This window comes from Myxine glutinosa, chromosome 13 (genome assembly GCF_964187855.1).
Source record: "Myxine glutinosa chromosome 13, kmMyxGlut1.1, whole genome shotgun sequence".
NCBI lineage: Eukaryota > Metazoa > Chordata > Myxini > Myxiniformes > Myxinidae > Myxine > Myxine glutinosa.
Genome location: NC_136273.1, coordinates 49,402,473 through 49,427,163, shown reverse-complemented (window position 1 = coordinate 49,427,163; position 24,691 = coordinate 49,402,473). Strand labels below are relative to the sequence as shown.

At 45.0% G+C, this 24,691-nt stretch overlaps 1 protein-coding gene across 3 annotated transcripts in view; it reads left to right on the top strand.

The window, feature by feature from the left end:
- LOC137438916 (guanine nucleotide exchange factor VAV2) overlaps positions 1–24,691 on the top strand; it is a 214,629-nt gene that overhangs the window by 90,431 nt on the left and 99,507 nt on the right. For all 3 annotated transcript variants that reach the window (XM_068134391.2, XM_068134389.2, XM_078767432.1), the window contains one exon: positions 19,970–20,073. In XM_068134391.2, the coding sequence (XP_067990492.2) occupies positions 19,970–20,073 (104 nt within the window). The remainder of the gene's footprint in view (positions 1–19,969; positions 20,074–24,691) is intronic.

The following is a 24,691-nucleotide window of genomic DNA, read 5'->3' as shown; positions in this document are numbered from 1 at the left end:
GCCAACTGGCACAGTCTTCAAGCAGTCATCAATCACCTGGACTGGTCTCCCATCTCTACTGCCTCTGACATCAACTCATCCTGGGAATTCTTCCAAAGAAAATTGCTCTCTCTCATGCACAGATTTATCCCATCTCGTCTTCAGTTGTCATACCCTTCCTCCCATCCATGGTACACAGAATCTCGTGGTGAGGCAGTTGCCCTGAAACAACTTGCCTTCGCCTCCTGGAAGGCAAATCCAACGGAAGGCAATCTCAGTTTCTTCCACAAAGCCCGGAACAAGTCTGTGTCTACCCTCAGGCGAGCCAGGAAACAATATCTCTCAACTTTCAAGACTGAACTCTCAAACCTGTCTCCCTCTTCCAAATCCTGGTGGCATCTGGTCAAATCTGTTTCTGGTGTTTATTTCCCTTCCATCCCCTCCCTCACCTCAAATGGCTACACAGCCGACACTGCACATGAAAAAGCTGAATGCCTCAACTCTGTGGTTGCCTTAAAATGCTGTGTCCCAAACCCATCTCTCTCTGTATCCACCTTTCCCAGTCTAACCCAGCTGCTCCTGGATTCTGTGTCCTTCTCTCCTGACAAGGTGGAGAAGTTTTTGTCAAACCTCGACTCTAATTCTGCAACTGGACCAGATTAAATCAGCCTACGGGTCCTAAAATCCTGCTCTGCCGCTCTATCTCACCCTCTCTCTGTTCTCTTCACCCTCTCTTTTGCTCAAGGTCAGCTACCATCTGCTTGGAAATCAGCCAACATCAGCCAACGCTTTACACAAAAAGGCGCAAAAACAGATCCATGCAACTACAGACCAATCAGCCTGCTCCCAATCATCAGCAAGGTCATGGAATCAATCATTGCTTCTGACATGAAATCCTTCTTCTTCTCCAATGGCTTGATTTCGGATCATCAATTTGGGTTCAAACCATGCCATTCTACTCTGGACATGCTGCTTCTGCTGTCTCAACAATGGATGGAGGCCCTCAACGCCAAACAGGAAATCAGAGCCGTCTTCCTTGACATATCTTGTGCCTTCGATACAGTCTGGCACCGCACCCTGTTCACCAAACTCTCCTCCTATGGTATCCATGGAAACCTCCACACATGGCTTGCGGACTTCCTTTCCAGTCGCAGTCAACGTGTGGCCCTGAATGGATTTCTCTCATCTCCCCTTCCTGTTCAGGCTGGAGTTCCCCAAGGCAGTGTTCTGGGCCCTGTGCTTTTTCTGGTCTTCATCAATGACCTTTCCGGCTCGCTGGAAAATCTTCTCTATCTCTTTGCTGATGGCTCCACTCTCTGCCACTCCATTCCTCATCCCTCAGATCGGTAGTCTGCAGCCTCCTCACTCTCTGCAGACCTGGACAAAATCACAGACTGGTCAAACAAGTGGAACATGTCTTTCAATCCTGACAAATCTCACACTCTTACTATGTCTCTCCGAAAAGACTGACTGGACAACCCTCCCATCTACTTTCTCACCAATCCTCTCCAATAATTTCTGTCACTCAAGCTTTTGAGTCTCACTATCTGCCATGATCTTTCCTGGGAAAACCACATTTCCAAGCTGGTCTTCAAAGGCAGTCACCGACTGGGCATCTTCCGTCGTGCGGGAAGTCCTTCCTTGGCACACCTGAGCTCCTCACAATATAGTCCATGGGCCAGGATCCCAAATTTCCAGTATCGGTACCACCCGGGGTGACTAATTCTCTTTTGTGTTTTTAACTTGCCATATGTCTCTAGTTTGCATTTTGATATGATAGCCCTTGCAGACTCACAGCTTTTAGAGTTTATCACTTCTTGTAATGGACTGACACTCTGCTCTGTATTGGGTGGCCATGCTTGACTGACGTCTTGCTTCTTGATCTGGTTCCTCAGCTGCATTGCTGCTTTGGTTAAGACATCTCCAGAGCGGGCAGTCCTTGCTTCTTGCAGATCCTTCTTCATGTTGTGGGCTTGTTTGGCAAGATCATCCATGGAAAGGCTGTCTGGACAGAGGAGAATCTTTCCTTTCTCGTCAGAGACAAAGTGGAGTGATCCTCCCAGCTCACTTTCCAGCTTACGACGAACATGTTTCTTTGTTGAGGGTTTCATTTGGGTGATGCCATGTGCGTTCATGGATCTCTCTAGCCTACCTGTGGGGTCTGTCATAGGCAGTATTTCAGGATTGGGAAAGAATTCATTCCTGATATACAAGAAGAGTTCCTCGTAGGCTTGTCTCACTGCTTCTTCATACTCTGCATCCTCTCTTTGTTCATTCTCCTCACCTGCACCAGAGCTGGCAGAAGACTCGTCTTTTGTGTACAGTTTGTAGCAGGACTTGTGGTAATGTCCCTCTGCAGCAACAAGGTCTCTGCTCAGTAAGGCAAGGATTCTTGGATCCAGTTTTTTGGTTGCTGCGTTGCGAACCCTGGCATCTGCATGTAACTCAACACACTGGATGAGGGGTTCCCTTGTATTGTGTCCTTTTAGGTATCTGCTCGACTTGTTGCAGAAAATGCAGATTTTATCATACACTCTTGATGTACCTGGCGCATCCCTAGCTGATCTTCTTGAACTGACCTCTCCAGGTTCATCTTTGGGGTCTTTGGAAAGGAGAGAGTCAAGAGACTTCTTCATGGTGAAAATGCTACGGCATTTGCGATGATACTGCAATTGTGGTATTTGTCCTTCTTCAATGCCTTTGGCTATATCCAGAAGTGGAGCATGCTGTCTGATCTCTGCAGCCCTGAGCAAAGTGTTCCATGAGTCCAGATCTTGTGGTGACACCAGGGAGTCGGAGTCTTCATTAGAGCAATGAATGATACAGTCAGTGCGTGCTCGCTTCCTTGGCAGGGTGGCACCTTCATCTCTACTTGGTGGATCCATCATGTACACCTCAGGACATCAGCACACTACAGTAGACACCTGCAATGTACAAGCAGCAATCCGTGTTCCAGCAATCCAATGCATTCTTTGTTCTGACAGTACCATTGAAAGCAAAACAAAATCTTATCTAAGATCTGCCACATCTTGACCTCACTGGTGAGTTAATCCTAGAAAAGGAAAGGATATTACCATAGTTAACTGATCTTAACTAATCAAACTTAATTAACCTTAATTAGAACTGCAAAAGATAACTTACATAGCCAGATATCTCACCAGTTCCATCAAAGGAGCTGAAAAAAAAGCTTACATCTATCCGCAATTAACTCTTCCTAGAAAAAAAGCTGAACGTGAGTACACAATTATCCAATAAGAAAGTAGCCTACAGACAAATAGGAAATGCATTTATTTTGCTCTGATGTTTAATAATTACAATATAGTAGCATTTCTCACATGGTTTTAGTTCTGTATTGACTGAAATTAGATGTGATCTTTGCATACCGCAAGATTTAAATGAATTACGTAATGCCGCTATTGGGTGAATTTGAAGTTTTTACAAAAAACTGACAAAGCTGCCAGTGTGGAAAGGCTATCACATCTTAATGTACTTATATTGACCCAATAAACATTTTAGTACCACATAGGTTTGGTCACCCCAGGTGGTACCGATATCTGGCCTGGCCCATGGACTAATATACAAGGCTTTCATCCGCAGCTCACTGAAATACTGTTCTCCCCTCTGAGCCAGTGCTCCTGCCTCACACCTAGCTCGGCTTCACGCTGTTGAAACCAAAGCTTTCAGAATCATTGGAATCTCCTGCGATGAAGCTAACTCCGAGGGCCTTTCACGCACTCACCGAAGGCAGGTTGGTGGTCTTTCTGTCTTCTACCGACTCCTCTCCGGCCTTGCTCCCCCAGCTCTCTCTCTCTGTGCTCTGTCCCCCAAATATTCCTCCAGGTCGCACAAGATCTGCCATCAACCCTCTTATGCTTGAACTTCAAAAATCTCGGCTCTCTGCTCACCTTCACTCTTTCATTCCCTCTTTTCTCCCGCCTCTGGAACAAACTCCCCCACTCCCTTCAATCTCCCTCCTCCCTCCAGGTCTTTAAAACAGCTGTTCACCACCATCTCTTATCTTCCCCCATCCAAAACCTTGATCTTTTCTACCCCCGGTAATTCACCCCAGATTCACTTTTTTGAAATTCCAACTTCTTTCCTGGTAGTCCTTGCAGTGTCCATGTGTTTTATACCTCTCCCACCTCCCCCCAAGCCCTCTCCCTTCCAGAGATCTCTCGATGTCCCTGCTCTCAAATGTTGTGTTTGTGTCCTTCCCCCTCTCTCCCCATCTTGTCTACCGCTCCCCTTATTATATGTTTTATGTGTCGGTTTGACTTTCGGTGTGATTAATGTTTGCTCTTTCACGAGCCTAGATCTTGTATACAAACAAAAAAAAAAATCAGAACATAAACAGCGTGTTGTAATAAACCCCTGACTAAAACACTGCAGGGGAAAGTTTAAACATACTTAAATAATATTTTAACAAAACCGTGAAAAACAATCTCGAAAAAGTCCCTGAAGTGAGGACGTGGATTTGAGAAAGAAAGAGAAAGGATTGAATGAGTGTGGAGGAAACTAGAGTTGGAAAGGTTGTAGAGGTGGAAGAAAAGGGTGATAAAGGGGGCAGGGCACAAGGCGAGACAAGGGGGCAGGGCACAAGGTGAGACAAGGGGGCGAGAGAACAAGCACGTGTCCACGAGGAGAGAAAGAGTTAATGAAGTCTCTTTTTTATTTTTTTATTTAAAACGTTAGACAAAGGGTAAGATGTTCGTGGGAGGTAAGGGGGAGAAAATAAAATCAAAGAAAGGAGCAAATACAGCGACGGAAAGAACTTGTATTCACAAAATACCGATGGGGGGAGGGAGCCTAGATGGACCAGGCCGCACACGAGGTGCGAACAAAAAACGACTAATTACACACAAGTTTGCAATAATTACAAAACCAAAACTAACTGGAAACACACAACAACATATTGTCGTGTGGACGGCTCTCAGTTAAGACAGAGCATCCACGGATGGAACCGAGCTTACTTTGAGGCGTTTCCAATTCAATGGCGGATCGATACACGGGCTGGGGGATTGGGGGAGAATGCCGCGGCTTACCTGTCGGCCCGCGCAGTCTTCACCTGCAAATGAATAACTCAAACCAAAAGCGGAGTTGCTGTACAAAAATACGTGGCTTTATTGCCGGACTCAGATAACAAAGTACGCGACGGAAGATAAATGTCCGAAATCTGGATGTCCCCACACCTCACTTCAAATACAAGACAATGGTAAGGATAAATAAAAGAAACGTTGTTTGTGGATGCGAGCTTATCTGTCCCTAGATGTAGCATCCGTCAGGAATCGTCCAGGCTCTGTGGTGTTCGCTCTGTCAGGCCCAAGCACGCCGCTGCCGGCAAGCCTCACACCCTGTGCGATCGCCCGCGAGGTCCCATGCATGAACATGAACGTGGCAAGAGGATCGTCGGCGCTCCAACGTCTCTCCAATCCAATGTCCTTCGTAACGCAGGCAATTCGCGGTTCACAAAGGAAAGGTCCAACCTGGAACGAAAGGCAAAGGTAGAAGGGAGGTCCGGGCAGGGAAGAAACCAAAGCGAGAAGGGCCAACTCGACTGGACAGTCCAGAGCAAGAGTGCCAAGGGAAGAGCTCAAAATGCCGGCGAGCGAGAGGTTTTACTGACAGTCTTCTGACGTCAGCTCGCTTTTCTTCCAACCAGTGCATCGCTTACTCGTCACCTTTCGCGCCTTCTTACATCACCGGTGCTTCTCCTCCAACCAGTGTGTAGCTTGTTGGTAGTTCGTTGGTGCCCTTCCGCACTGATTGGCCGAGCGTCTTTGGTATCACGTCATCGTGTGGCACGTTCTTCATCCTCCCTACTCTCCAATCGGTGCTCCGGTTGTTGCTCGCCCCTCCCCCTCCTGTCAATCACGAGCCTTCCTGGGCGTGTTTCTCCGCCTGCCTGTTCGATGTTTGATGCCCATGCCGGCGTTGTACACGGCCGCTTCCGTCTGCTCTTCCGGTCAGTTTTATCGTCTTGTGGCGGAGGGGGATTTAATTAATGTGTGCACTAATGGATCTAGCTAACATATAAGAGTGCGTTGCCATAAGGGGCAATGGATTGATCACAGAGGTTTCACACACAATGGAGTCTCATCCTTATTCCCTAGAACTATTTATCAGGCCCCATTCCTCGTAATGGGGATTAAGATACACCTTAATCCGAACAAACCACCTAAACAGAACTTATTACAGGTGAGATTTCCTATCCGACAGCCGAAGCATGATACCTATTCAGATCTACCTAAATCGATATATCCTCCTACCCACCGACATAACAATATACACAATAAAATAACCAGTGGAAATTTGACAAAGACACGAATGGGAAAATACTCAAACTTCGATGCCGTGAGAGATCGAAGCAAGCCTCCTCGCTCAAGCGACCGGAAGAGGAAGTGCGTTTTATTCTTCTTCACAAGTGCTATAAATCATTCCATGGACATAGTGCTATAAATCGAAGATGTCTTCCTCGGGGGCTGATGCTTGGACACCTCACGCAACCAAACCAAACCTAACTAAATGCAAAAAACATAACACCTCAGTAAATCAATACAGAACACCAATAGATGTATCATCTATCTATAATTCCACTAATCTCTGTGTGATGTGTGTGTGTCGTCTGTCTGTGTGTGTGTGTGTGTGTGTCTGTGACCGCTGTTTCTCGACAACCACGGGTCCGATATACTTGCAACTTGCCAGGTATATTGCTGGGGACCCGAGGATGTGCCTTTTCAACGTTTCATATTAATCGGACAAGTAGTTACCGAGCTATGTCCAAAAAACGATTAAACCAATCAGAGAGCAGCGAGCTATCACGTGTGCCGAACGTGGCGAACAGACTCTGCCTCGGACGGCACATTTGAGAGCGTATTCATTTATTTCACGTTGGCAAACTATGTTGGCGCTATGTTGGCGTTAAACTATGTTTTAAAACTAATTAAAACTACTTTGCGATTCATCGTCACTGCGATATGCGACCTTCCGGACAATGAAGACTGCACTTCCGGCAGCCAATCACAGAACACGTTGTTGCGTAGGCGTGGCCGATGTGAGAGCGAGCCGAGCGCGTGCGCCATTACGGTTCGTAATTCGATTTCTTCCGGAGAAAATAATAATTTCTCGATTTCTTATGCGCATTATTTCTCCCAATTCAGTCAGAGCGAAGGGCGGAAGCGAAGAGCGTTGTTTTTTTTGTTTACGGGCGTACGGGCGTACGGGCGGGGTAGAGCGTACGGGTAGCGTTTTTTTTTTTTTTGGCAAGGAACGGGCACCCACGTACGGGCATGCCCTAGTTAAATGAAATATGCCTTTTTACCATATCTAATTTCACAGCAAAGTAATTGGATGGCGAGGCCTCATACCACGAGTGCTTGATGGTGTAGATACAGTTCATTTCCCACTCATATAGTGGTGTTTGGGGAAGTTTTACGACAATTACTCACAACTAAAGTTACTTGATACCACTCAATAATGACGTCCAAAGCTGTGCGGTCCGGAGTACAGTACAGCATGCAAACAATAAACGAAGCAGGAACAACATGCAGATTAAAACTAAAAACCCTGTTTTCTAGCGACCAATTTAATGGATGTCAATTTACAATACAATAGTACTGTAGTATATCCATACCCCTCAATTTGCAAAGGAATAATGACCTTCCGTCATCCTCGAGAGCACACCTTTGAACCCCTGACTGATTCTGCAACTGGCCGAGATGGTATCAGCACAGGTGTCCTAAAAACCTGCTTTGCTGGGCTTGCACATACTCTTTCTGCTGTGTTCACCCTGTCATTTTCCCTCGGTAATCTTCCATCTGCTTGGAAATCGGCCAACATCACAGGGCCGTCTCTCTGGGAATATCTCAAGCTTTCGATACAGTCTGGCATCCCGCCTTACTCTCCAAACTCTCTGCCGATGGCATCTAAGGCAAACTGCCCAAAATAGCTAACTGACTTCCTCTCCTCTTATCACCACCACATGGCTCCCAAAGGGAGCCTCTCATCTCCTATCCCTGTCAAGGCTGGAGTGCCCCAAAGCAGTATTCTGGACCCAGTCATAATCCTAAACTTCATCAATGATCTTCATGATTCCATGGAAAATCCTCTTTATGTCTTGGCTTTTGACTGCACCTTCTTCTGTAACATCCTTCATCCTTCAGCTCAACGTGCAGCATCCTCTTCCCTCTTTGCAGAACTTGATAGAACCACAAACTGGTCAAACACCTGGAATATGTCTGAATCCTGACGAATCTCACATTTGCACTCTATGTCTCCGAAAGAGTTGATCTGGTGAACCTAGCTCACATTTACTTCCTTAATAAAGAAGAAGTTGAGTCAATTTACTTCCTCTTGAAGAGGTTCAGGCATGCAACCTTTTATGCCTCCCTATCAGCCCTGATCTTTATTGGGCAAACCACGTATCTAGGATTTGCTCTAAAGCGTCGTCGTCGACTGGGCATTCTCTGTAGTGCAAAGTCTTTCTTTGGAGCATCTGAACTATTATTTACTTACAAGACCTCCATCCGAAGCTTGATGGAGTTCTGCTCTCTGCTTTGGGCTGGTGACCCTGCCTCACACCTTGCTCATCTTGAGGCCATGGAAATAAGGCCTTCTAAATTATTGGAATCATCTGTGATTAAGCTGAGTCACTGGGCCTATCACTTTCCCAAGCACATAGTTCGGTCATATCTCTGTCTTATACCACCTCTATTCTGGTCTTGCACCTTCTGCCCTTTCCTTGCTCACCTTCACTCATCCATTCCTATTTTTTCCCCACCCGTGGAACCACCTTAGTCTTTTCCATCTCATTATTTCCTCCTGGGCTTCCAGATGGTTGATTACCACCATGTTGCGTCCACTCCGTCCACAACCTTTGATCTTTTCTGCCCCCATTAACCATCAACTAACCCACCTCTTTCTGAGTTTCCAGTTCTTCCTTCCACTTTTGTGATTGAGAATTTGTGGCTGCATCCATCTTGTTCACCCACTCTTTTCTCCCCTTGCCTTCATTCTTCCCCAGCATCCCTTATTTCTCCAAGTCCCCTCTATTTTGTCCGACAACCCTGCTGTTATCTCCCCCTCTCTCCCACACTCGCTCTTTTTCTACTCTTATTTTTACTCTGCCATGTCCTGAACCGTTCTGAGTTCTACCTCCTCCGCGAGTCTTTTTACTGTATACCAAAAAAAATTAAAAAATCAAGACTGACCTGGATTAAAATTTGTTCATTCTGGTTCTGTAATCCATTTGAGCCACTGCAAGCCTTCATGGAGGGTGAACCTGCTCTAATCACTCAGAGACAATGCCAGCAATGCACAGATGTCCCCCAGATTCTCAGTTTGGTCCGATGAAAGGAAATGATAAGTTTGAACCGAATAAACAAGCGATTGCAATCATGCGAGTAATCATCACGACAAGTGTTTAACGACTCTCAAATTCCAAAGATTTTTGACATCTTTGTCGAGCTGTTTTCAAGATGTTTGGAGTGAACGAATTCAATTCAATTTGCAGCTACAACCACCAGAAACTCCTCACTGTCGCTAATCCTGTCCTGATGGTCGAGGTTGTTTTTTGGGCATTAGACGAGCAGTTTTATTATTCAAGAGTGACATGCTTTGTGGAATCCTTATCAACTTTTTATCATATATGTATTGCATCATATATGTAAAATTTGATCACGTGATCATGCACATGCTTGCAGTTTGTTTTGTATTTGTAATGTTTGTGGTACACATGTAACGTGGATGACACGTGCATGCAATTACATCAAGGGTGCATGTATTTTATACACCATTTGAAGTACATATAATATTTTATTTATTTAAAGCATTTACATTTGTTGGAACCATGACGAGTTTTGTGAAAGTGAAACATTGTTCCAAGATCAACATAAATGCATTTAGGATATGGAGCTAACCTGGCAAGGGTGGAACTGAGATTACATGAAGAAACGCACAATAAGTACTTGGCACACTTACATAACTGCAAAATTCAGATGAATTACATGAACAAAGTGGAAATTTTATACAGGGCTTTTGATAACATTGTGGAATGTTGAGGCCAAGGAGCCTCCAGCTGGCATTCCGTATCCATCTGTATTATTATAGCAAGCTGGAGGAAATTTTAAACCTTGGGATGTATTCAAACAGTGAGCCTGTGTGCATTGAAAAAGCACCTGCTATATGTGGAGATGATATACTAGCAATAGGCGTCCACAACCATCCTTGACCATGTCGTAGAACTCACTTTGTTTTTCTTCCGTCCACACGTTTTCACCTATAAATCACTTTATGTTTGTTTTCTCCGCAATCGCTTGAGATTGACGAAAACCTTCAACATAGGAGAGCCTACAACCTACCCATGGATAATATTTTCAAGAAAGGTGCATGATGATTAATGGAAAATGCGGCTGGCATTCCAACAAGTCTGTTTTCTGTAGGCATGGGTTGCACGGTGTTTCACATATCAATAATAAATGGACTTGGGAATGAATGAACAGGGAGGGGGAGGGAGAATGAGAGAGAGAATGAGAGAATGAGAGAAAGAGAGAAAGAGAGAAAGAGAGAAAGAGAGAGAGAGAGAGAGAGAGAGAGAGAGAGAGAGAGAGAGAGAGAGAGAGAGAGAGAGAGAGAGAGAGTGACTGAGAGTGACTGAGAGTGAGACTGACTTTTTATTACAAAAATATAAAAATACAAGCCAGTCGGTGAAGATACTATTCAATAAAGGCACAATAATCAAAAATACAGAAAATAAAAAGAGATAATGACAGGAAATCAAAACAGTACAATGAACCAGAAAAGAAAAACAACAACAGAAAAACCGACCACACACTGATTCAATCCCAACAAACCTACAAATATATCAATAATTCATTCTCCTGCACCATGCAGATCCCATCAAAACACCAGATGTTCATAAACTCATCAATACATTTCTTTCTTCCAGAATCACAAAATTCAAGTTTGAGTCTTGCAGATATCAAGGCATTAAAAAAGAACAAGACATCACATTGCCCAATCGGCTTTCCTTTCAGTTTTTCCTTCCTCGATAAATAAATTGCCATTTTCGCCGTGGCCACTAAAAACAAAAACAACATATGTACATGTTCTTTCATATCATTGAAACCAAAAATAAATGATCGCAGAGAAAAAGTGATCTTCATTTTTCCAGCCATGTAGTTCAGCCATTGAAATAAAGGCACAAGCCTTGCACAATCAATGTACGCATGGAACACATCCTCTGTGTAAACACAGAATGGGCAACACATAGATATGGGCGCGAAATGACTCACTAATTTATTAGATGGAATGATCCAGTGTATCATTCGCCACTGGAGATCACCTGTCCTTTTGCTTACCAGCTTACTGTATACTGATTCCCATGCAGGCTCAGAAGGGAGTCCTTCCGGCATTAGCCCTTTCCACCTGGCCACTCCATTTAACGGTGAGTTCCCAAGCAGAACTGCAGTGCATAACCGATACAGGTCTTGACTACTGCATTTCTGAAAAATGTTTTGTCCCTCACTAATTGGGGGCAAGTCTCCGTGACTAGGCTGTACCAATAAACCAGGAAAATGCCAGTCATTGGATGTCACCAAAACTTCCTGGGACCATCTTAGTCCAAGTTGGAAGCTTTTCTTTACTATTCCCTTTAGTATTCTTCCGATTATTCTGTTTGACCATATTCCAGTCATATCGGCTATCTCTTGCACCGTCTTCCACCCCCAACCAGAATCATGGCGGAGGTCCAACACTTTGATTATGCCCGCTGTAATAAAGTGTTGATAAAAGTCTCGGCTTCTTGGAATTGCAGGAAACAGTAGGTTGTAAAAAAGGGGTTCTTCCACAAACATGCTTGTAGCATAGGTTTCTTGCTGGCGACTAGTCGAAAGGCTTTGCCAGGCATTCAGAAGGCTCTGATAGAATGATGGTAGATGAGATGTGTCGACATGTTGGAGTTGGACTAAGAAAAGTTCAAGGCCTTATCCGAGCCCGCTTGCTTTTCGCAGCACGTGATAGGCCAGAAGTCGGCTTGGCAGTCGTTCCTTGTACAGCAACTGCTGTATCAACACAGCCGAAAAGCCATGATACGACTTTTTATGTCGATCAGTCCCTGGCCACCTTCAGACAAGGGGCTACATATGACATTTGGGAGTAACCAATGGTGACCACTCCAAAAAAAATCCACGAGTAGCCTCTGCACTGCCTTTAGTAGTGCCTCTGGCGGCTGAAGGCAGATAAACCTATGCCACAGGGAAGAAGCCACCAAATTATTCACCACTAGAACCCTGCCTTTGTAGGAAAGGTGGGGCAGAGCTCGTTTCCACAGTCCCAGTCTTTTTTTGACATGCTCAACAATCCCGTCCCAATTTTTGAGGACGTAATATGGAGATCCCAGGAAAACCCCAAGGTATTTGACTCCGTCTTCCACCCATTTTAACTTTGTTGGTAGATGCACAGGTGGTACCAGCACTCTTCCAGGTGGAATGTTCTTGAGACAGGGAATCCATAAGGCCTTACTCTTGTCCCAGTTACACTTCAAAGAAGAAGCGAGGCAAAAAAGATTTAAACATTCAACAAGTGCTGGGATATCACTCTCCTTCTTAACAACCACACAGACATCATCTGCATAAGCCGATACAACTACTGAAGGACTCCCAGGGGATACAGTCACTCCTGAAATATTTTTCCTAAATAAAATTAGGAGTGATTCCATTACCAAGGAAAATAATAACCCAGAAACCGGGCATCCTTGTCTCACCCCTCTTTGAACCTGTACCGGAGAGCTAAGTTCGTTATTTATTTTAAATAAACTAAATATATTGTTGTACAACAAAGTCACGTAGGCCCTAAAATTGACACCAAAGCCACATGCTTCTAGCACCCGATACAAAAAAACATGATCCACACTATCAAAAGCCCTTTCCAAATCCAGGAATATTATCCCAAAATCTTTTTCCAAGCAATCACATTCCATTAAATCTCTAATCAAAAAAATATTATCATAAATAGATCTGTTTGGGATGCAGTAACTCTGATCATGGTGGACTAGATCACCGATTACCGTCTTCAACCGACTGGCCAACACTTTTGACAATATTTTGTAGTCCGTACATAATAACGAGACCGGCCGCCAATTCTTTATCTGTCGTAGATCCCCAGTCTTTGGAATCAGCGACACCACTGCTCTTCTGAAGCTTAGTGGGAGTTCTCCAAGCACCAAGGATGATTCCAGGACATTCAATAATTCAGGGCCCAAAAGGTCCCAAAAAGCCAAGAAAAATTCTGCCGGTAGGCCGTCAATCCCAGGAGCTTTCCCCGAGTCCATTTCACTTAGGGCCTGCGTTAGCTCAGGCAAAGTAATTGTTGAATCCAGGCCCAGGCACTGAGGCTCAGTTAGGGATGAAAGGTGAGAAGTTAAAAATTCCATGGTTTGCTCACAAACATTTTGTTTTGCATAGACTTTTGAAAAAAACTCCCTAATGCACAACCTTACATCTCCAGGGTTGGCAACCATGTTTCCCCTAAGGTCTTGTACAGAGAAAAGGGTTTTGGGTGACTTATTTACAAAATCCATTTGGAAGAAAGATTTACTCGGGGTGTCTGATACCTTTAAATTGTTTATTCTTAATCTAATTAACAGGCCCGCTGCTTTCTCCTGAATCAGCTCTCTCAGTTGAGCCTTCTTTTCAACCAATAACCTGTGGTCTCTTCTGATATTATCTTTAGCCAGTTTACACTCTAACCGTGTAATATCAGCTTCTAAACAAGCCATTGTTATATTTTTTTACGTCAGTTCCATTTGAAACAAACTGCTGACAAAACACTCTAATCTGAGCTTTTGTGTTATCCCACCATAATGCTAAAGAAGAGAAAGAGGGCTTTCTTGAAAGTTGGATGACCCAAAAAGCACGGAAGGCGTCTTTAAACAAAGCATCTTCGAGAAGACTGGTATTGAATTTCCAGTATGCACTTTTGCGTAAGGGTTGAGGGAAAAAGAGGCCCATGGTAACTAAATGATGATCAGAAAACAAAGATGGAAAATGATTTGGAGAGATAACCGCATTCCTGAACTGTGAGTTTATGTACCAACGGTCAAGTCTAGCGAAGGTCATTCTCCCATTGGCACATCGTCCCCAAGTATACTCAGATTTGTTGGGGTAATGCAGTCTCCATGCGTCTAGCACACCCACTGCCGAAAAATAATTTAACAAATCAGTACTACCTTCGGGATGAGGTTCTGCTGTATTTCGGTCTATACTGGGTTTAAAGGTGCAATTAAAGTCACCCCCCATGCAAATACAATTATTGAGATCTATCGACTGCATGTGTCGAATTAAAGATGAAAAGAAAGCTCTTCGTTCCACACTCTCACTTGGTGCATAAACGTTGAATAGTGTAAACCGAAAATTATTAATGACCAGTTCCAATGAAATAAACCGGCCTTTAATCACCTCCTGGAAGAGGCATGACTCAGGTACTAGGCCTGGTCTGAGTAAAAAGGCTACACCAGCAGAAGAAGAAGACATGTTACTAAAAAAACATTGTCCTTTAAAGAGGCGACACCAGTCGTACTCCCCATTTTGAATTATATGGGTTTCCTGGAGTAAGAGTACATCAATTTTCTTGCGCTCAAATAAACTTTTCACCTGAACCTGGCGGTTTTGGCTTGCACCTCCGCCATTCATATTTAAGGTTCCAAAGGTGATTTTTTTCATGGATTATCAAAAGGCGTGAGCGGTTGCTGGGAAATCTCGCTCCCTGCTTTTGTAACAGCCTTTCTAAGCCGATGAAACAGCGACCTTGTTAAATGAAATTCATCCGGCCTCCTAATTATGTCCTTTGCAGCCTGGATGAATGAAATTAAATCAGGAAAATGATCTTTTACAATCACATTTCGGTGTCAGTAGGTGTCATTCAGAAAAGAAATAACAAGTTGAGGGGCTATGGATGACTGATCTGATGAAGATTGAGACAACTCAGTCATCTCAACTTCATCCTCTGAATCTGACAAATCAGAAACAGCTCCACCCGGGTCACATATATCAGTCTGCACAGTCACCATTTTGATTCCAGCCAAGTCCGAAGATTTGCTGGAATGTTCTATGGTAGAGTCATCCTCACTCTGGTACCCGGGACATTCAGCAGGAGCTGAAATCTCGGCTTCACCCTCCTGCAGGGAGATGTTCACTGGCTCAGTTGACGAACCAGTGTCATGATTTAGATCTTGCATTGGTAAAGAGGAGCTTGGGGCTGAGACATTCCCAATCCGCTCGGTCTCAGCAGGTAGTGAAGGTGGCGGCTCACTAATGAGCTCACCATCATCTTTAGTCTCGCCATCTACTTTTTCTCCCAGGTTTTCGGTGCTGCCCGATAATGTTTCAGAATTAATTAATTCAGGTTCCTTCTCCCTGGTGTCAACACAGCTTGTGGACACCTGAGAAAGACGTTCCAGGGCGTCTGCACCCACACTCTCTTTATCCAACACTACCTTTTTCAAAGTAATGTTGGAGTTACAAGCACCAGGTGCTCTTCGTTTTTTTGTCACCACAATGGGATTTTCTTCCATCTCCTCACTGCACGTAGCATCTGCCACCACAGGTGGGTTATCTGGGGTTATTTCATTATTTACCGAATCAGCGGTGTTGTCGTTTTCACTAAGACGAACAGGAGTATTATCCCTACTCCTCGAGTGCGAGGGAGCGTCGGTAGGAACCGTTCGGGTATTTCGGTTTACGTTGTTTCGTACGTTAGAGACCGGGGTGTTATCTCTTTTACAATCAGCGTCACTATGACCTGCTTCACCGCACCTTACACATGATACCTTCGGACAAAACCTTTTCACATGGCCAAAAGCTCCGCACTGAAAACATGTTAATGAGGCCGATGACGCATACATCTGGTACTCATGGTTGTTCACCTTTACCTTGAACGTGATGTTTAACCCCGTGTCATCGCCTCGATCCGGAAGCACCATATACACCTGCCGTCTGAAGCTCATCACGTGTTTAACACGTTCATCCTGAGACCGGAGCGGAATCATTGTGATTTTCGACACAGCTGTTCCGTATCGGGACAAAACGGACATCAGCTGGTTGCAGGTTATAAATGGGGGTACGTTAGATATGACGACCCTCATCGACGGAGTGTCCATAGGCGACGCCAAGACAAAGAGACCTGTCTCTGTGGTTAAACCCGCACTAACAACATCGTGAACGAATTTTTCATCGGACACAAATACAACAACTTTTTGATTCATTCTCGACGCTGCTCGTACATTTTCACAACCGATTATTTTCCCCACCGACAACACAATGTCCTCAGTGTAAGTTCCTTCGGGTGGAACACACACAAATGCATGCTTCCTTGTTAAGTTGTCGAACGCCTCTAACCGAGAGCGTGTATTCGCCATCCCAGCGAATTAACACCCCCCACTTGTCCGAACCGGACAAGTAGGTACCAAACCGAAATAAATCAAACTAGAATAAATAATAAACGTGCATTATAAGCACAAAAAAGGCTTACAAAGCATCGTCGAAGCCGGTAGGCCGCACCCAAAATGGGTCCGCTCTCAAACCTCTCTCTCTTGAAGACAAAGGTGTAGAAAGGATGAAAACAAAATGCCAAAGTACACAGGATGGAAAGGAGAGGGAGGGGGGGCAGGGGAGGGCAGGAGAGGAGGAAAACTCACAAAGAACTCACTACAACACAGAGCAGTTGCCCACCGCCGCCATGACGCCACACCCACCACAAACGGCCTGCAGGGGGCGAGAGAGAGAGAGAGAGAGAGAGAGAGAGAGAGAGGGAGGAGGGGGTAGGGAGAGAGAGGGAGGGAGGAGGGGGTAGAGAGAGAGATGGGGGAGAGAGAGGGTGAGAAAGAGGGAGAGATAGAGAGGGATGGGGTGGGGGGAGTGAGAGAGAGACAAAGAGGGGAGGGAGAGAAAGAGAGAGGGGGGAGGGAGCGTGAGAAAGAGAGGGAGAGAGGAGGGAGGTAGAGCGAGAGGGAGGGAGAGAGAGTGAGAGGGAGCGTGAGAAAGAGAGGGAGAGAGGGAGAGAGAGAGAGAGAGAGACAGAGAAAGAGAAAGAGAGAGACAGAGAAAGAGCCAAAAGAGGGGGGAGAGAGAGAGAGAGAGAGAGTGAGAGAGAGAGAGAGAGAGAGAGAGAGAGAGAGAGAGAAAGAGAAAGAGAAAGAAAGACAAACAGACAAAGACAAAGAGGGAGAGTGATGGAGAGGGAGAGAGACAGAGACTAAGGGAAAACACTAAAACCAGCAAGTGTGAGGGTTGAGTTATGAAGTCATTAATGTGGAGAATAAAGACCATGGGTCAGGATTGGGGTGGGGGAGAGTGACATGAGGTGGTGGTTCATTGCCTGCTTGAAGCTCTGGAGGGAAGAATGGAAATGATTGGCCTCTGAAAGACAATTCCACAGCTGGGAGAAGTGAGGAATAAAGGAGTTGTGGTATGCAGACAGCTTGGATTTGGAAGCGTAAGCAGTAGGGGTTACTAGAAGAATGCAGCATTCTGGAGTTGCTGTGGAGCATGGAAAGACTGAGAGAGAGCAGAGGGAGCAATATTAGAGAAGCGGCAGCTAAAACAGTGAGACTACTCGTGCTTCATAGAGGAGGACTGCTGCAATCTGGACTTCATGTTTATCTACCTGTAGGACGTACTCATTTCCAGCCCCTCTGCTGGGGAACATAGGCAGCACCTCCACACTCTCTTTCAATGGCTTCCCTACTATGGCCTTCCTGTCAACCCCGATAAGTGTGAGGTAGGACGGATTGCTATCGACTTCCTCAGTTACCGCATGTGGCCAACAGTCTTCCAGTCTGAGTCAAGGCCATCAAGGATTTTCCATATCTGACGGAGCAGACAGCCCTGCAGGGATATTTGGGACTGTTAAATTTCTACCACCATTTCATTTGGCAATGGACCCACATATTACAACCGCTACATGAAAAGCAGTCTTCCAACTCCACCAGCATCATCACACCACCAGCATCACCACAGATGCTTCAGACCACAGTACATTTGGTGGGGTCTTGCAGTGGTCATTGGACTCTGCTTGGAGACCTATAGCACTCTTTCCCTGCAAGGTTAAGCCTGCCAAGACGCACATCAGCACTTTTGATAAAGAACTGCTTCCCATCTACCTGGAAGGCTGAGATTTCTGCATGTTTATGCACCACAAGTCACTTACCTGAGGGCTGCACAGCAACAAGGAATACTCACCATATCAGATATGGCATATATTCTTCATTTCAACGTTCACCTTGGATATTCAGCACATTGGAGGATTTATAATGTATTGGTGGATGTTATGTTCCATTCCAGCATCAACGCAGTTGAGGACACAATTGACATGCAGAAGATGGCACTGGCACAATCAAACGATGACATGGTCTGGGCATTGCAGACTGCAAACAACACCATTACACCAATAGATGTTCCTTGCTGGGTAGTGAGTGAGCTCATTCTCTTTTTGTGACTTCTCAACAAGGGCCATTCGACTGATCGTGCTGATAGCTTTCCGCCAAATCATTTTTGAAAATCTCCACAGGCTGGCAGACCCGGAAATATGCACGACACAATGCCTCCTCTCGTCAAGCTTTTTATGGAGCCACATGCACAAGGAGGTCCATATGTGAACATGTTCCTGCCTTGATTGTCAAACCTCCAAAGTACACCACCATGTGGCAGCTCGTTTCCAACCCTTTGTCACATCAGACCAGTTTGACTAAATCCATGTCGACATTGTAAAACTTCACGAGGATTATGGTACCTCTGCTGCCTTCACGAGGATTATGGTACCTCTTCATGGACAGGTTTACATGATGCCCCAAGAGAATAACCAATAGTTACAATGACAACAGCAGATTATGTTTACCCATTCGTGTCTGGGTGGGTGTCCCATCAAGGTATCCCTTCTGCTATCATCTTGGACTACGGACATCAGTTCAAGTCTAGCATCTGGTGCACTCCAAATTGCCTTCCCAGCACAGATCGACAAAGGGAGGCAGGTTATCACCCACAGGCAAATGGTATGTTCAAATGCTTTCACCGCTAGCTCAAGGAGGTCCTCAGAGTTCGTTGGGTGACCCCAATCGGATGGACGAACCCCCCCCCCCCCCCCCCATTGTACACCCAGGACTCTGTTCCATGCTCAAGGAGGACCTCAACTGCACCGCAGCAGAATTGGTCTATGGATGACTGCTATGACGGTGAGTTTTTAATGCAACCATACAATCAGTTACACCACCGTATATTCCGGAAGATTTCATACACCACCTCCACAGCCGTATGCTGCAGTTATGACCAGTGTCTCCATCCTGGCACGGCCGACACAAGGTGTACATGCCAGCCACTCTTGTCATCGCTACATGTCTTCATTAGGCATGATGCGGTCTTCACAGCACTGCAAAGGCCATACAATGTCCTGGCAATCACCATAACAGAGAAAACCTCTGTGATAGATTGCTGTGGCCGACACAAAATGGTCTGGATTGATCATCTTAAACCAACCTTTTTTGAGGAACCGACACCGACAGCTACCCCACAGGAACATAGCTACTCACATGATATTGCGAGCCTGCTCTCCTACTATGGAAGACCATGCTGTATGTGCACTGGCCACATGCTGGACTTCTTTGCCGACATGAAACCAGAATTCCTCATGGTTGGGGGAGAGACGAGGCTCCTGTCGTGGTTTCTTGTTGTGGGATTTCGTACCTATCATGGCTGTTCACTAATCTGGCACAAATGGGGATCTTTCCCAGCCATGATCCAAGAGCGGAAGGTGGGGAAGGGTGATACAGGATGGTGGGATTTTTTTTTTTAATGAGTGGTTGGTTATAGGATTTCTGCTCAATATTCGCCTGAGGGTAAATATAAACAATCATATGCTCTAACTACTTGTTTATTTTCACGAAAACTGCTTTCACCATTGCTCAACTCGATCGCCATTTTGTAACTCTACATCTCGTATCTTTCAGGAACTTCTCCCAGTGCATCGTGCATTTCTGGCTGAGATCCGTCAGGCAGTACAACACGCTGCCGGGCGCCATCTGCACGAGGTGTTTCTATCATTCAAACCCAGGTAAGTCAACCTTGCATCGCTAATAATCTCCCACAAAGCAAGCTTTTTCTTTCTTCACCTTTGCACATCATATGATTCTTCACTTTACTCCACACTGACGTTCTACCTACCACCTCCATGTAACACTTTGAAAGCCTCATGACATCATGCCACCCAATATCTGAACCGTTTGCTGCATTTACATGTTTTCCAAATTACCGAGCCAAATATGTCCGACCTGTTACATGACGATTGCCAGCTGTATATAAAGAATAATGTTTACGCAAATGTCCTTGAAATGTCTAAATGGCTACATTGTTTATTTTAAAACTTTTTTGTTGAAATTCACCCTAAATAAGGGCGAAAGCAACTGTACTCAAGGTTTTTGGGTTGTATACAGTATTGTACTGTAATCGGTAATCAGCACTCACAGCAACTCCAATCGGCCGATGTCGATTAACGAAATATTGCTGATATCGCCTTGTGCCCATTACCGATACCGATCATCTTTCCGATCCAAGTATTTCCTGGGAAAATCAGAGCAATGCACAGTCTACAAGGCATTGGACCATATCTCAATGCATTATTGCTTTCCTGTTTGGGCTTGCGCCCTAGCACCACAACCGTCTCTCCTGGATTATGTGGATCTAAGGCTCTCAAAATTATTGGAGTCTTCTGTGATGAGGCCGAAGCACAGGCCAGGTTTGTCGCTCTCATATTGCAGGTAGGTCAGTGGTCTGTCTGTTTTCTATTGTCTATTTTCTGATGTTGCTCCTTCTGATCTCTCAGTCCTCTGACCATCCCTATATACTCCAGGACGCACGTGTTCTTCCACTAACCCCCTCTTGCTTAAACTTCCAAAATCCAGAAGCACTGCTCACCTCCATTCATTTGTGTCTATTTGCCCGCTTGTGGAACCAACTTCTAAATTCTCTGTAATATCAGATCACCTCCTCCACCCTATTCAAGGCCATGATATTTCCTACTTCTGTTATCCCTGTTCCTTCCCCCATGCCCACCTCTTTCCAAGTTTCCTGTTTTTTCCTGAGAGTTTGTGGCTGTAAACATCTCGTCCACACCGAATGTCCTCAACTTGCTCTCATTCTTCCCAACATCTCTTATTTCTCCAAGTCTCTCTATCATGTCCCTCAACCCTGCCGTTAGTTTCCCTCCTCTCTGTCTCCTGTTTATTTTGTTCTGTTACATCCTGATCAGTTCTATGTTGTATCTCTTCCACGAGCCTCACTTTGTGTGCAAAAAAAAAAAAAAGTTGGTGTAGTTTTCTTCGATCCTATTTTTTGTACAATTTGTAATCCACCCTTCTATCCCATCAGGAAGGAGGATAATTGGTGCCAACTTCGTTTTCCAACATGACAATGACCCCAAACACTGAAAATGTTGTTGAAACATATTTACAAAGAAAATCAGAGTCAGGAACTCCACAATTATTAAAATAGCTCCCTCAAAACTCAAAGCCTGACCTTAACATCATAGAAGCTGTCTGGGATTATTTGGACAGGAAGGAAAGTGAAAAACAACCACAATCAAAGGACGAATTCTGGGAAGCATTGTAGAATGCATGGAACAACCTCCCAATGGAATTTCTCCAGAGCCATTGTGTTTTGCATGAAAAAGGTGGTCACATCGAATATTGAAATGTCACACATTAATATTGTAGAATATAATTCATTTTTGTTTATTTTGTAAAACATGATCTTTTATTTATCAGAATAAGTCAAGATGACAATAAAAGTATTTCTAGGGTGGCCGAAGACTTTTGCACAGCACTGTATACAAAGAAATAATTAAATTGTGTGTATCGGCAGCAGTCAGTGATGGTAAAGTGAATTATTTTTTTTGAAAGTTGTGTGTTGGTAGTGGAGATGGTAAAGTGTAAGTGTATATGAATAAATATTATGTTGTGCTTTGGCACACTCTCACTCTCTCCCTCCGAAAGGACCATCTGGCAAATTCCCCCTGCTACTTTCGTAACAATACGCTTGAGGAAGTTCAATTACTAAAACTCTTAGGTCTCAATATCAGCCGTGATATTTCTTGGACAAATCACATTTCAAACTTTGGCCTCAAAACACAGCTGCTGACTGGGCATCCTCGGTCGTACAGTCCTTCTTTGGCACACCTGAACTTCTATCCACCTACAAGGCCTTCATCCACAGCTTGAGGGACTACAGCTCCCTCCTCTCGGCTGGTGACCCTGCCTGAGACGATGCTTACCTTGATGTCATGGAAACCAAGGCTTTCAAATTTATTGGAATCGCCTGCAATGAAGCTGAGTCTATGGGTCTATCAGTTCACCATCATAGACAGCTCAGTAGTCTCTCTGTCTTCTACCACCTCCCTTCTGATATTGCACCCTCTGCTCTTTCAGTGCTTTGTCACCTCCACCCCCCTGCCTCCCCAGGTTTCTGCAGGGCGCACATGCTCCAACATCAAACCTGTTCCGGTAAAACTACCTAAATCCAGGATCACTGGTCACCTCTACTCATTTGTTCCTCTCCTTTCCTGCTTGTGGAACCAACGGACTTCCTCTCTGGTCGTAGTCAACGTTTGGCCCTGAATGGATTTCTCTCATCTCCCCTTCCTGTTCAGGCTGGAGTTCCCCAAGGCAGTGTTCTGGACCCTGTGCTATTTCTGGTCTTCATCAATGATCTCTCCGACTCTCTGGAAAATCCTCTCTACCTCTTTGCTGATGACTCCACTCTCTGCCGCTCCATTCCTCATCCCTCACATTGGCAGTCTGCAGCCTCCTCACTCTCTGCAGACTTGGACAAAATCACAGACTGGTCAAACAAGTGGAACATGTCTTTCAATCCTGACAAATCTCACACTCTTACTTTGTCTCTCCAAAAAGACCGACTGGAAAACCCTCCCATCCACATTCTCAACAATCCTCTCCAGGAAGTTCTGTCGCTCAAGCTTTTGGGTCTCACTATCTGCCATGATCTTTCTTGGGAAAACCAGAGTTCCAAGCTGGCCTCCAAAGCCAGTCGCCGACTGGGCATCCTCCGTCGTGCAAAGTCCTTCCTTGGCACACCTGAGCTCCTCACCACATACAAGGCTTTCATCCGCAGCTCAATGGAATACTGTTCCCCCCTCTGGGCTGGTGCTCCCGCCTCACACCTAGCTCGGCTTCACGCTGTTGAAACCAAAGCTTTCAGAATCATTGGAATCTCCTGCGATGAAGCTAACTCCGAGGGCCTTTCACTCACTCGCCGCAGGCAGGTTGGTGGTCTTTCTGCCTTCTACCGACTCCTCTCCGGCCTTGCTCCCCCAGCTCTCTCTGTGCTCTGTCCCCCAAATATTCCTACAGGTCGCACAAGTTCTGCCAGCAACCCTCTTATGGCTAAACTGCCAAAATCAAGGCTCTCTGCTAACCTTCACACTTTCATTCCCATTTTCTCCCGCCTCTGGAACAAACTCCCCCACTCCCTTCAATCCCACTCCTCCATCCGGGTCTTTAAAACAGCTGTTCACCACCATCTCTTATCTTCCCCCATCCAAAACCTTGATCTTTTCTTCCCCTGCTAATTCACACCAGATACACTTTTTTGAAATTCCAACTTCTTTCCTGGAAGTCCTTGCAGTGTCCATATGTTTTATACCTCTCCCACCTCCCCCAACCCCCCTCCCTCCCACAGTTCTCTCGATGTCCCTGCTCTCAAATGTTGTGTTTGTGTCCTTCCCCCTCTCTCCCCATCTTGTCTACCGCTCCCCTTATTTTGTGTTTTATGTGTCGGTTTGACTTCTTGTGTGATTAATGTTAGCTCTTACACGAGTTTCGATCTTGTATACAAAAAAGGTGAAGAATCACTTTAAAAATTCTAGTAGCTGGATCCGAATCCGGATTTTCACCAAATTCGAATCATTTCGTCCTTGTGACATACGATACATCTCTGCAAAATTTCGTCCGAATCCGTCCACAACTTATGGAACATTTTGTTCAGAAACAAACAAACAAACACACGAGTGAAAACATATAACCTCCATCCACCTTTGGTGGCGGAGGTAATAATGGAAGTGGTTTAACCATTGACCCCTGCCGGAGAAAGAGCGGGTATTGCCACCATATTTCATTCCTGGAAGGAACAGGGTAATATTATTAAAAGGAGACACATCCGTCCATCTGCCACATGGAGAAGGAGCAGGACTTCAACCAGGGATGGGGTATTGACACCATTTTTCGCTACCTGTGGGAGCGGGTATTGCTCGTAATACCACAATGTTCAAAGATTAATTTGCAAAGACTGTGGAGGGACATGTATCTTATTTTGTTGGCAAAGTAAATACATTACAGCTGAATGTTTTAGATGCATTTTATTTTATTTATGTAGACGTTTAGGTTCACGGAAGAGCTAAATGGAGGATGCTGAAAGGAACATTGCATCCAAGAAGCTTAATACAACAAAGGTTACTGCAAAAGGATGGGAGGGGTGTTTGTGTTCAGCAATAGTAGAAGAGACCATGGGTGGTTGTGGGTAAAAGCATGAGGTCACAATAAATGGTTCACTTAAAAGATTGAAGAGAGGATCGCATGAGGTACAGACTGGAGTAAAGAAAGCAAGGCCTATTTTCAGGCTTTGAGGCCATGATGAAATAGAAACTGATTATAGTTTGTGCT